The following is a 13,086-nucleotide window of genomic DNA, read 5'->3' on the forward strand; positions in this document are numbered from 1 at the left end:
CACGTGTCTCTAGTGCTGCACTTCTTCTGTCTCTCTCTCTGCATATACAGCGCCTGTGTCTGTAGAGTACGACCTGTGTCTGCCTCTTCCTGTAATTCTCAGCCTCTGTCTGTGTCTGCAGAAGCAGCATGTGTCTGTTTGTGTGCAGTGTCTAGCTGCTGTATCTTGCTGTAGTGCTCATCCTAGGTCTGTCTCTGCAGTGTACAGTCGGCGTCTGTTTCTTTCGGTAGGGCACTCCTGTGTGGTGTTTTGCTCTAATGTCCATCCTATGTCTCTCTCTGAAGTGCACATCTTTAGAACTGCTGTGGCTGTCTGTGATGTGATTGGGACTGTCCCTTGCTGTGGTGCACATCTTATGCCTATCTCTTGCTGCGATGTTCATCTTGTGTGTCTCTGCAGTGTTCAGCCCGTCTGTCTCTTGGTGTGGGTGGGTGTGTGTGTGTGTGTGTGTGTGTGTGTGTGTGTCCCCGCCCCTCCAAGGTGAAAGTATCCTCTGCTCCAGCAAACACTATCATCTCAATTGCTCGCTGCCAGTAACACATTTTACTTAAACACACACACGTTATGAAACCACAACAAATCCATGCTGAGGAACAGAAAATAATGTGTATAAAGCAGAATTCTTTAAATGTAATTGTAAATAATTACTTGCTCAAATGTATATTGAGGTTTATCGAGGTACAAAACGTTTATTAACCAACTCTATATTGGAATTACAATTAATTCCTAAAGTTTTAATGTTAACAATTTTGGATCCGATATTTATAAACATATGTAAAAAAAAATCTAGTGGTGTCCACTTGGGTTATCCAAACCCTACAGCCTTATCCAGAAAGGAAGCAAAGATCTCTGGCTGTCCGGGCGGGAAAGTCTTCAGCGACGCTGGGTCCATGGACTGCAGTGTGTCCTGGAGGGTGCTAAGAGAGAGAGAGACAAGGAGAAAGTGAGATTAAACAGGATCACGAATAGCGCCCCACATAAATCGCATCGCAGCCACTCGAAACACCTACATTCCAAAGAAACCCGAGCGTGCAGATCAGACTCCCTGCAATTGAACTAAGGACGGGGTAGGGGGGATGTTTACACTAAACGCTGTTTATGAGAGCAATTAACTCCTCTGTCAGGCCACGATGGCGGGATCAGATAAGTCTGATAACCTAATGTCCTGCTGGTGCCGCATCCTGAAACATGCGCTGCGGTGGTTCAGCGATGAGGGCTAGTGCTGCTATTTCTTCCCAGGCTGTCTCCGTTGAGCTAATCCTCTTGATTGATTGGCGGCTGTGAACACGGATCGAAACAGACCCGGTGGTGGGTCTGCGTCATCGCGCATCTCTCCTGGTAAGGGACTGAGGCCACTCCAAGGGAGGCCGCCAAGCAAACATGTGCCAAGGAAGCCTCTGAAAGACACCTGTAACTCCATGCTGCTAGACTAGTGCGTGCCTCACACAACACCATGTGCGGACATTTAAAAAATGCAGTATTTAGCATTCTTACTTGCCAAATGGACATTACTGTACAACCTGTAGGCAGAGGGTGTGTCTTTACAGCCAGAGCTCCGACCTTGGAACTGGGGACCTAGGTTTGAGTCTCAGCGTCGGATAAACAGCCTGTGATGCTCGGTAACAAAGTAATATCTTTGTGCCAAACACCTATAATGTGTCCTTTTATGGAGCTGGTGCTCATGTAAAGCAAGTGTTCCAAGTTTCCATTAAATTAAACTGCAAACACCAAGTTACACCAAATCTGCTAAATTTGGTGTATTTCCATACAGCAGTTTAGTCTGTAGCTGTGTCTAAAGTTTAATATGCAAAAGACACACAATTGATGGACGGAATGCAGAACAAATCAAAACATTCACCCCCAGTCAAGAGAGCTGGGTTAAATCCATCATGCTTTTGCTCACTATCCCACCCCAGTTTAGACCTAGACATATGCAAATCAGTCTTGACCCTGTGCCTCATGGGAACAGTCCAGCCCGAACTGCCAAGCCAGGTCCTCCTTGGACCGGAAACAAGCATCCTAGGGCCGGTTTCGGGGTTTCACCCCTCATCAGCCAGGATAGCTTGATTTCAGTGCACAGTGTGCCCAGGACCCACGTTTGGGCATAGCCGGCGCACTTAGGGCTAGGAAGCAAAAGATACACAATTGATGGACGGAATGTAGAACAAATCAAAACATTCACCCCCAGTCAAGAGATCTTGGTTAAATCCATCATACTTTTGCTCACCATGCCACCCCAGTTTAGAACTGGCCATATGGAAATCAGTCTTGACCCTGCACCCAGTGGGAACAGTCCAGTCCGAACTGCCAGACCAGGTCCTCCCTGGACTGGAAACAAGCATCCTAGGACCGGTTTCGGGGTTTCACCCCTCATCAGTAAGGATAGCTTGACTCCAGTGGCATGAAGAGCACGGGACCCATGTCTGGGCATACCTGTCCCACTCGGGGTGACAAATGTAAAAATAACAATTGATGGACAGAATGCAGAACAATGTCATACATTCACCCCAGTACAGAGATCTGGGCCTAAATCCAAAGTTTTTTTTGCTGCCCATGCCATTAAGGTTTGAACCCAGCCATATGCAAATCAGTCTTGACCCTGTGCTCAATGGGAACAGTCCAGCCCGAACTGCCAGGCCAGGCCTCCCTGGACTTGAAACAAGCATCCTAGGACCGGTTTTGGGGTTTTACTCCAATTGTGAGTCTTTTGACTTCTCTAGTAGTGGAATGCATCCATCAAGATGTAAAAAGAGACCTTTAATATACATAAACTAGGGTGAGCTGCATTCCATTTCATAGTCAGCCTTCTCAAAATATGCGGATTTTGCAGAAAGCTATGGATTGAACAGTAAATGCAACAATTCGAGAATTGTGCAAAACCAGAAAAAATGTTCAATTACATAATTACGACCTTGATTATTGCTTAAGAAGTTAGCAGAATCCCAGACACTGCAACAAAGATGCAAGTCACTATAAGGACCTCCTGGTGCTCAGTGTGAACTGCTATTTTCAGTTTCTTACCAAGATTTTGACACCTAAATGCCAACAAAGCCCCCCCACGAAAGACTCAGATGCATGTCTGCTCTATAAAAGATGTACCTGCATGTGCAGTAGAAGAGATGGCCATTGTTGTAAAGTTGCAGTGCCAGCTCTGCTTGGTGATTGGACATGAGCTTGTCATTGATAACAACAATAAGCGGCTTTCCTTCTTCAAGGGTTTCTAAACAGCTCCCAGCTCCTACACAAGGGATGAAAAAGGTAATCTATCATTTCTAGCCATCCACACAGAGACATCTTCAGCAGCTTAATTAGTAAAACACTGTAAATAATTTCATTATTTCAATAAATCATTCCACTGGCAGAGGTGGAAGTGTCCAGAGAGCACCGTGATGGTGTAATGGGAGGAATACTTCAGACTCCAAAAAGGAATCCTATCCCAATATAAACCAAGCTACTCACCCGTACTCTTGCCTCAAAGACTTCCTTTAACCCCTTCACTGCGGCAGCTATTCCGCCGCAGTGCTTAGGGGGCGGGGCGGAAATGCGGCGAGCCCATGCTGGTGACGGAACCGCTTCGTCACCAGCGCTGTGCTTATGACGGAGCGGTTCCGTCATGGCCCCGCCCGCTCAATAGAACGCTCAGCGCAGACGCGGAATTCGCTCCACGCAGGAGCGTCGGGCGGGCCATGACGGAACCGCTCCGTCATCAGCACAGCGCCACCGCGGCTGATGATGGAGCGGTTCCGTCATCAGCAGGGGAGGGGTTAATGCAGAAACAATATACTCTTATCATAAGGCTTACCTTATCTAAAAAGGTTTCGAAGTACTGCTTGCCCAACTGCTGACTCAGCTTCTGTTGCCAGATCCAGGCAATAATGCCGAGTGAACGTGTGCACACTTTTCCAGGATGCAGCATGGCAAATCTTATCCAGAGACACACCAGCTAACAGTGCTGTAGATGAGGACAATGCCCTGGTAGAATGAGTTTTAGGCATATTTGACAACGGATGGCCTGCCTTGCAATGGCAGAATTGAATAGCAGATGCAATCCACCTTGAGATAGTAGCCTTTGATACTGCTGATCCTGGCTTGTGACCATCATAAGAGAGAAATAACTGGTCAGATTTTCTAATGGACACAGTCCGAGATATGTAGAACTTCAAGCATCTTTTGACATCCAAAGTACGTAAAGACTTTTCTGCCAAGGAAGACGGATTAGAAAAGAAAGTCCGCAATATCACAGGTTCTTTGAGCTGAAATGAAGTAGGAACCTTAGGTATGAACGTGGAATTAGTTCTCAGAAGGACATAATCATTTGTAAATTTCAAATATGGTTGTCTTATAGTGAACGCCTGTATTTCACGCACTCATCGGGAAGAGGGGAGTGCTAACAGGAGAGCTGTCTTCCATTTTTTTTTGTAAACACAATTTTTATTGGCAGTTGTATTCAAAGGGAATATCATGTATTACCATACATCGATTCTTGTCAATTCCAAATATATCCCAATCAACAGTGCTTATGCCTTTTTTTTTTTTTTTTTAATTTTTGAAAACCTTTATTGTGCACGAAGTACAGTACAAATACGGGCCCACAACCTTCCGGCCGGCCACGGACTCTCATGTAGCACCAAAGCAAGCAATACGGTGACATAGTAATACTGCTGCATATCGGCTAGTAATCAGGAATCAGACTGGAAATTGCCGTAAGACCATGGCACAGGAGTAATTAAGGTTAAGTTTTCAAGTTTTTTTTGCCCAACTAGGAAATTCAGGCCGTATTGTTCCGTATTCATAAAATGATAAAGTAAAGCAAGGACCATGCAGGTGGGACATAACAGGAGCTACGCTTCGCACAATCAACGTCTCAACAAGCAGTCCCCACCGGGCAGGATGGCCACACAATATTCACGGTACAGGGTAGCAATCCCAACTACCTACTCATATCTACTCCGCCACCCTTAACCCAATATGCCTGAACACGGGCCAAGAAAGAGAAAACATAAAAAAAGAGGAAAAAACAGGTCCCATAGAAACTAACAACAAATAAAATGTAACCCCCCACCCTACACACATGCAGAGGCTATGGCCTACCCCCCCCCTAGCAGAGTGTCTGTCGCCCCATAAACCCGAAATATAGCGAGAGAAGAAAGAGGTGGAAGAGAAAGGCGAGATAAAGCAAGAAAAATGCAGCAGAGGAGAAGAGAAAGGAGCAGGAAACGAAATATTTAAACTCTTGAATATAGGGAGAAAGAAAAGAACGAGCCGTTCTACCACTCCCAAGAAGAAGGAAGCGGGGAGGAGCCCTTACAATATCAGAACTCCCGGACTCCCAGCCATATGCAGACCCTACGTCATATTAGCGTTCCGGTCCGGATCCCCCCCGGCTAGTCAATACAGGGTCAGCAGCCTTCAATCGCAACTTCTGTCCCTTAGCCACCCGCCCACAAAACAACAGTCGCCCCATTAAGAGGAACCAAAAAGAAGGATAGTACACAATACTTGCGACTTGTAGTGAAGGGAGAGGCCCGCGCGCACAGCAGGAAGTACAGTATGAAATAGGTAGAAATCACACTGGATATAAAATCAATACATCAACAAGTGTTTCAGTCCGGGGTCACAACCAGGCAGACAGTCCGTGCCAATAATGGAAGAGTCATCAACCCTGCCCCGAACGTCGGAATCCCACCAGGCAGAGCCACAGCGAAGCGGTAAGACAATATGGCCGCAGAGAGAATGAGAGTGTCGCAGGAACACAAAATGGCCGTCGGGGGCCAACAGTAACTCCATCAACTGCAGTAGTGAGTTCCCCAGGAGCCTGCAGAGCGTTCGAGTTCTTCGAATACAAAGCCAGAGGGCACAACCCAGGGGCAGGTGATGAGGTCGATAACGTCTTAGACACGTCCCAGGGCACTTGCGATGAATATTTCCACAATGTTGCACTCTCCGGTGGAAGGAGAAACAAGGTATCCCGGATAGGGGCAGCAGGCGGGCAATCTCGGGCATCAGTAAATGCAGGAGCGGACACCTCTGTCCGGTTGGCAGGAGGAAGCGCTGTATCACCATGAAGCGCAAGCGGAGATGAGGGTAGGTTTGGCGAGGTCAGCACAGTGCTGTCCCGTCGCAGCGAAGACGCCATGTCGTCCAGCTTCTCTCGCAGCACTTGGCAGCCTTGGCGCACATCAGCGCGGAGGTCATGCAGGGCAAGCAGGATGATTTTGAGAGAAAATGCAGGCTGAAGCCCCCGGCTCTCATTTCCCAAGGGAGGCATTCTGGAAGCGGACCCCATCACAGGCGGGGCCACACAGGTCAGTGACAGGGACGGGCGTTCTCCCCCACGCTTCAGAGCCGCAAACAAAGCCATCATGTCGAAAGTCCGGGGAAATTCGCGGGATAATCGTGGCACAGGCGAGCGTCCATTGCGGGGCTAGAGCACTACAAAGTACAGCACCAGTGAGGCACACATCGAGGAGAGGCGCCCCGTACCATGGGGGGGTAGCGAGTCGTGGGGCCAGGCAAGCATGGGCTACCAAACATGGCCGTGCAACACTCTCCGATCGTGCCTGCCCCAGACAAAGGATCCGTGGTGATGTGGTGTCTCAGCGCAACGAGCGCTCGCTCCTGGCCTCCTTCAGCAATCTCCGCAAGCGTCGCAGCACAGACAGTGTATCATGAGGTCCCCTCCGGCGCTACGGTCGTCAGCGCCGATCGGGTCTCGCGGCCGCCATCAGGTCTCCGGGAAACGGCAATGGGCTATTGTGCAGGCGGGCGCCCGGGCAACATGCAGTACCGCGGCTATCTCCGGCCGCCGGGCAGGTCGAGAGACCAGGAGCGCATCGCTGGAATCAGCGCCGCGCCGCACTTCATCGAGTAGTGAATTGCAGCAGGATTAATGCCAGGATCACAGTGCGGCGGCAGCAGGCTGAGGGAGCCGGGAGCCTACAGGTCCGCTCCGATCGCCATCTTGGCTCCTCCCCCCGCTTATGCCTTTTTTATGAACGAACCCCTCTACACCCTCCCCCTTCAACCCTCCCCACCCCTGCCAGTGCGCCTCTGATCAACCTAGACACGTACAACAATCATGGGTATCCCCTTTCCAGTAGTGCGTCTCTTCATGGTAAGTAGTGTTAGGGGGACAGCTTCTCAGTGTTCACTCTATCTGTGCGCCCTTATTGTTCCTTTTGTGACAGCAATCTATCCACCCAAGTGTCAGCCCTATGCTACTTCATCCTCTTCCTCGTCGGAACTGTCTGCTGGTCGCTGAAGCTCCGTCACCAATGCCTCCCACGCCCTGGCCACCTCCAGGGCCCTGTCATTATCTGAGCGCCTGGCCTGTTGCAGTCGAGAGTGCTCTCAGCTCGTGCCCAGCGTAGGAGATTTGCTTTCCATCGCAAATAACTAGGGCCCTGGCTCGATTTCCAGTGCATGGCGAGTTCCCTCTTAGCCAAAATCAAGCCCAGGTCATAGAACTTGCTAGTGACTTTCGTCCGGGGAGTGTGTGGAAACCAGAGCAACAAGCAAACGCCCATCTATCTGCCGGTCTGTGACAGCATTCAAACAAGCCACCACCGCAGTCCAGTAACCCGCTAGTCCGGTGCAGGACCAAAACATGTGGGCAAAATCCGCCCCATCCGTTCTACATCTCGGACAGAGTGACGTGGCGCCCCCAAAATATTGCGAGATCTTAACAGGTGTCAAATACGCTCGATGAAGCGTAAAAAACGGGACTAATTGAAATCTGGTGTTCCTCATGCCCTTCCAGGCGCGTCGAACCAACTGGGGCCACGTCGTTTCAGGGATGGGCCTCCCGACATCCAGCTCCCATTTGCCTCGCAGCCCATCTAGGGGCAGCATGGTCTCCGTCGAGAGCCTTCGGTAGAGACATGTAACGGCCTTGAAAGTGCCAGCTGCCATGACCACATATTGGCAACCCAGGGAAGTCGGCGGCAGCAAGTCCCCCATTCCAGTGTTTCTGAATACTGGCTACTAGGGCAGCATGTAATCCCCCCGCGGGAGGCCGTAGGTGTTCTGCAGCTCCTGAAAAGTCAGCAGCTCCCCGTCACCGTAGAGGTCCCCAATCATATGCAGCCCAAGTTCTTCCCAAGTTGCCAATGCTGTCCAGTCCCCACAGTGTGGGAGGGCCGTACACATCCCCCAAAGAAATCTCCGGGGCATACGGGTGAGTAGTACCTGAGCGCTTGTGACTCCGGCACCAGCACAGACGGAGAGTGCGCTCCTCGAGGGTGATTTGGTCTAAATCTGGCCCAGTATAATGAAGGAGATGACATGTCTAGGAAACAATCTACCCTGCGGCCCCTCCGGTCCGCGAAACTCCCGCGCCACAGCTTGAGTAAGCCATTGTAATTGCGCCGCCAGGTAGTACCATTCGAAATCCGGGACTGCCAGCCCCCCTTCAGCCCTGGGGCGCATCAAAGTAGTTAGAGCGACACGACGTCTGCCCGATCCCCAGATAAACCCCGTGGTTAAGGATCGGAGTTTGCGCACTGTCGACGCCGGTATCCACACCGGCAGGGTGCGAAACAGGTACAGTAAACGAGGAAGAGCAATCATCTTCAGCTACGCCACCCGTCCCGCTACCGACAAAGGTTAGGCCCGCCAGTACCCCATGGAACTCTGCAGGTTCCTAATCGCGCTGGTTATGTTGCCTTCCAGCAAGTCTAAGTGAGAGTGATAGACCTGAGCGCCCAAATAGGGGAGGCAAATGTGTTCCCAGCGGAGGTTTCCCTCCATCTGCGGTTCACACTCCCTTGGGGCCACCGGGAAAAGGCAGGACTTCCCCCAATTGACCCGCAGTCCCGAGAGACTGCCATAGTCAAGAAGGAGGCCTTTGGCTCTGTGAAGTGAGCCGCTGGTATTCTCCAGGAACATCAACAGATCATCCGTGTATAAAGAGATGTAATGGGATTTGCCCCTCAGCACCAGGCCCTCGTATGTCCTTCCCATCCGAGCGTGGGCTGCCAGCAGCTCTATGGCCAGCGCAAACAACAAGGGGGATAATGAGCAGCCCTGGGCGTCCCGCGGCCAACCTGGTACGCTGCTGAGATCGTGGCTCCCGTCTTTACTCTAGCCGTGGCTTTGTTGTAAAGCAAAGCAGTCCATTTCACGAATCGTTCTCCTAAGCCAAACACCTCCAAAACCCGGAACATGTAGGAGAGCGCTCTTCCATGAGAGATATTTTAAATCGGCTTTATGAATAGGTTCAAATGGATGTTTCATCAGTTGTTGTAGCACTAGATTCAGTCTCCATTCCGGAGGAGGAGCTTTAATAGGTGGGAAAGTTCTGAAAAGGCCCTTCAGGAACTGCTTAATGAGACGATTAGAACAAAGTGATGCCACCCCTGAGGATCGTCTGTACGTAGAAATTGCGGCCAGATGCAATTTAACAGAAGCAAACATGAGACCAGACTTAGATAATGACAATAAATAAGGCAGAACCTTATCGGGAGAACATTCCTGCAGATGTTAGTTGTTGTTGCTGCACCAGTAACAGAATCTCTTCCATTTTAAGGCATAGGTCCGGAATGTAGAAGGAACCCTTGCTTTATTCAGAATGTCTCTGCATTCTTGAGGTAAGGCTATATCCTTGAAGTCTGTGAATCCAGAAACCAAGCATGGAGCTGTAGTTGAGCTGGGCAAGGATGAACAATCTGGCCTTCGCTCATTGACAACAGATTCGGTATTATTGGAAGGCAGAATGGCTTGCACTTGGAGAGAAGGAGAAGTTCTGTGAACCAGTGCTGCCGTGGCCATTTTTGTGCAATCAGAATCATGCAGCATGGTTCCCTTTTGATCTTGTGCAGAAGTCTCGGGATCAGGGGAAAAGGAGGGAACACGTAAGCAAAAATTCCCGTCCATCTCATCATGAAAGCGTTTCCCCAGGAGCCCTTCTCCAGCTCCCAACTTGCGAAGAAAGGGCACTTCCGGTTGTTTTTGAAGGCAAAGAGATCCAGATTCGGCTTGCCCCACTTCTGAAAGACATTTTCCAGAATCATTTGATTCAGTTACCATTCGTGGCAGTATTTCGTTGTACTGCTGAGAGTGTCTGCCAAGGTGTTCTGCACTCCTGGAAGATATTCCACCTTGATTGCAATATTGTGCAAGAGAAGCCACTTCCAGGTGGCTTGAGCTTCTTGGGACAGAATGTGAGATCTGGTACCCCCTTGCTTGTTTAAATAATCCATGCAAGTGGTGTTGTCGGTTCTGATGAGAACTGTAGATCTTTGGAGTCGAGGCAGAAAAGACTGCGGGGCCAGGAAAATGTCTCGAAGTTCCAAAAATTGATGTGCATCTTTGCCATTGCTGGAGACCATCTTCCTCTTAGGCTGAGATCCTGAAGATGGGCACCCCAACCTTTCAGGGAAGCATCCGTAGTGAGGATGAAACCGGAATTGGAGGTTGAAAACTGAGCCATACTGAGACATTTTTGGAAAACCTCCACCAAGAAAGAGTTTCTTTCATAACTGGAGTTACTTGAACTAGGTCGTCGAACGAACCCGAGATTTGGAGCCACTGATTGTCCAGCTCCTCTTGAATTGGTCTCATTTTCAGCCATGCTTGAGGCACTAGCAGAATTGCCGATGACAAAATCCCCAGAAAAGATTTGATCAGTCTCACTGAAGCAAACTTTCTTTTTAGATGGTCTGATGCCAGAGAGATGAGGCGAGATATTCTTTCTGTGGATATGAATGCTTTGTCTTGAACAGTGTCTAGTTTTGCTCTCAGAAATATAATTATTTGGGAAGGATAGAGGCTTGACTTCAGGACGTTTAGGGAGAGGCCCAGAGAGTGAAAAACTTGCAGGCATTTTGCTGTTGCGAGAGAACCCGACGAAAGGATGGAGCCTTTATCAGCCAGTCATCCAGATAATGAAATAATTGTATGCCTTGCAGCCTGAGATGAGCTGCTACCGGACCTAGAAATTTGGTGAAGACTCTTGGAGCGGAGCGCAGGCCAAATGGGAGAACTTTGAATTGAAAATGTGCACATGCCACAGTAAATCTTAGGAACTTTCGATGTTTGGGATGAATTAGGATGTGGTAATACGCATCCTGAGGATCTAATGTTGTCATGATGTCCGCATGATCTAAAAGCTGGAGGATTTCCTGGAGTGTTACCAGGCGGAAGGATTTTTTCTGAAGGTATTTGTTTAGCATTCTCAAATCCAAGATTGGTCTCCAATCCCCAGATTTTTTCTTTATCAGAAAAAAGCGAGAATAAAATCCCTTTCCTGTTTGAGAGCGTGGTACTTTTTCTGTCGCCCCCTTTGACAACATAGCTTTCATCTCCTTTCTGAGTAGAGGAAGATGCAGTGGGTTTTTCTTCAGAGGTGAAAATTTTGTGAATTCCAGGGTGTGACCAAATTTTATTATATCCAGTACCCACTTGTCTATGGTTATTTTTCTCCAATTGTTGAGATGTTGGGAAATTCTTGGAATTTTGTATACTTGTGGCATATTTGGTGCAGTTGCAATGAGATTGTCACTGTTTTCTGGCAGAATCTATGCCCTGAGGTTGACGTTTCCTGCCCTGTTGCCTATAAGCGGCCGCTGGGGGACTTCTTTAGGACTGTTGCTGCTGTTGATATTGGTATCCATAACGACCCTGGCCACCTTGTTGCTGGTACTTCTGGTAACCTCCACGAAAGGTGTATGAGCCTCTGCCTCTTGCTCCTTGAAAAGGTGTTTTTCCATACTGCAAGGTACCCAACGCCCTAGCAGTATCGGTGTCCTTCTTTATTTCTTGCAATGTGTCCTCGATGTGTTTACCAAATAATAGATCGCCGTCAAAGGGCATGTCCAGAATTTTTGTTTAGACTTCAGAGCGAAAGTTAGTGGATTTCAGCAAGCCCTGACGTCTAAGGGTAGCTGCTCCGGCAAGTTGACTAAATCCCAGAGAAGCTATATCCATAGAGATATCGATGACTTCAGAAGCAGCTCTTTCACCCTCCATGAGAATCTTCTTTGCTTCTACTTTCTTGTCATCAGGCAGTTATTCTATATAAGGTGAAATGTCCGACCATAATTGTCGATCGTATCGGCCTAAAATTGCTAAACAATTCGTAGCTCGAACTGTAGCGCCCGCTGTGAGAAGGTGGCCTGATATGCAGTGCTCACTATTCTAGTGAACACTATGTATCAGTCCAGCAACCCTTATTGATGATTGGTTGTAAGTCAACCTTATAGACCAGCTATCCTAGTAGCGTGGATACGAGCAGTCTAAGGCTAAAGACTCGAGAGGGCGTGTTAAGCCAGCTGTTATACCACACATGTACCCCTTGAATACCCAGTGAAAGGACACCACACAAGTGTTATGAAAATAAACAAGATATTTATTAAGAATCACAACAGCCCTGTACTCTTTATGAGGACAGGGTACTAAGCACAAAACAAAACTCTTACGAAAATACTTAAGTTAGCACAGTATATACAAATGCCCGAGGGGCACGGAAAACCATATACTCTGAAAGTGGAATGCGAAATTACTAGCAGGTAAGTACAGTACTAATAGGCTTTGGAATCGCTAGATCTTGACTATAGAATCTTCAGATTACTTCTAGGAGACCCAGGGGACTCGGGTGCAGAGTGTGCACTCTCACGCGTGATGCGGGACAAAGTCTATGGTAGCTAGTAAATGCAAAGTTAGTGTTCTCGGGCGAACCCGACCTGGTAGGAAGAAAACGAAAGTGGATTCGGACCCTTGGATAGTGAGGCTATGCTGGGGCACCGAAATGCCGAAGTTACCTAGCCCAGGGGCTGCAGCTGCATAGGTCTGAAAAGACGTTGGGAATCCTCGTTGACGGACCAGGAGCCTGGAAGAAAGAAGTTGCTGGCAGGCGACCAGTGAAGAAAGTTCGATGGATCCAAGCCTGGATCGAAGGAAGATGACACCTGAAAGCAGAGGGGACCAAGTTCGAGACTACTAGCCAGTAGTCAGGTGGCACCAGGAGGGCACCGGATGGTAGTCACCTCGACTAGGTGAGTGGGTGACGCTGTGCTCGCAGATCTCACGGACCAGGAGGCGTTGTCGGCGACCAGGATGGAGGAGCGAGCTGTCCCACGATGGATGAAG

The 13,086-nt window shown here is 49.0% G+C and overlaps 1 protein-coding gene across 1 annotated transcript in view; it reads right to left on the reverse strand.

The window, feature by feature from the left end:
• Positions 1-663: 663 nt before the first annotated feature.
• ALG13 (ALG13 UDP-N-acetylglucosaminyltransferase subunit) overlaps positions 664-13,086 on the reverse strand; it is a 76,546-nt gene continuing 64,123 nt past the window's right edge. Inside the window, exons 3-4 of the mRNA XM_086918418.1 lie at positions 3,100-3,238; positions 664-917 (exon numbers count right to left, since the gene is read on the reverse strand). Coding sequence (XP_086774544.1) covers positions 806-917; positions 3,100-3,238 — 251 coding nt within the window. The 3' untranslated portion in view covers positions 664-805. The remainder of the gene's footprint in view (positions 918-3,099; positions 3,239-13,086) is intronic.

The sequence above is a fragment of the Lissotriton vulgaris genome, chromosome 4_1 (assembly GCF_964263255.1).
Source record: "Lissotriton vulgaris chromosome 4_1, aLisVul1.2, whole genome shotgun sequence".
In the NCBI taxonomy this organism is placed as follows: Eukaryota; Metazoa; Chordata; class Amphibia; order Caudata; family Salamandridae; genus Lissotriton; species Lissotriton vulgaris.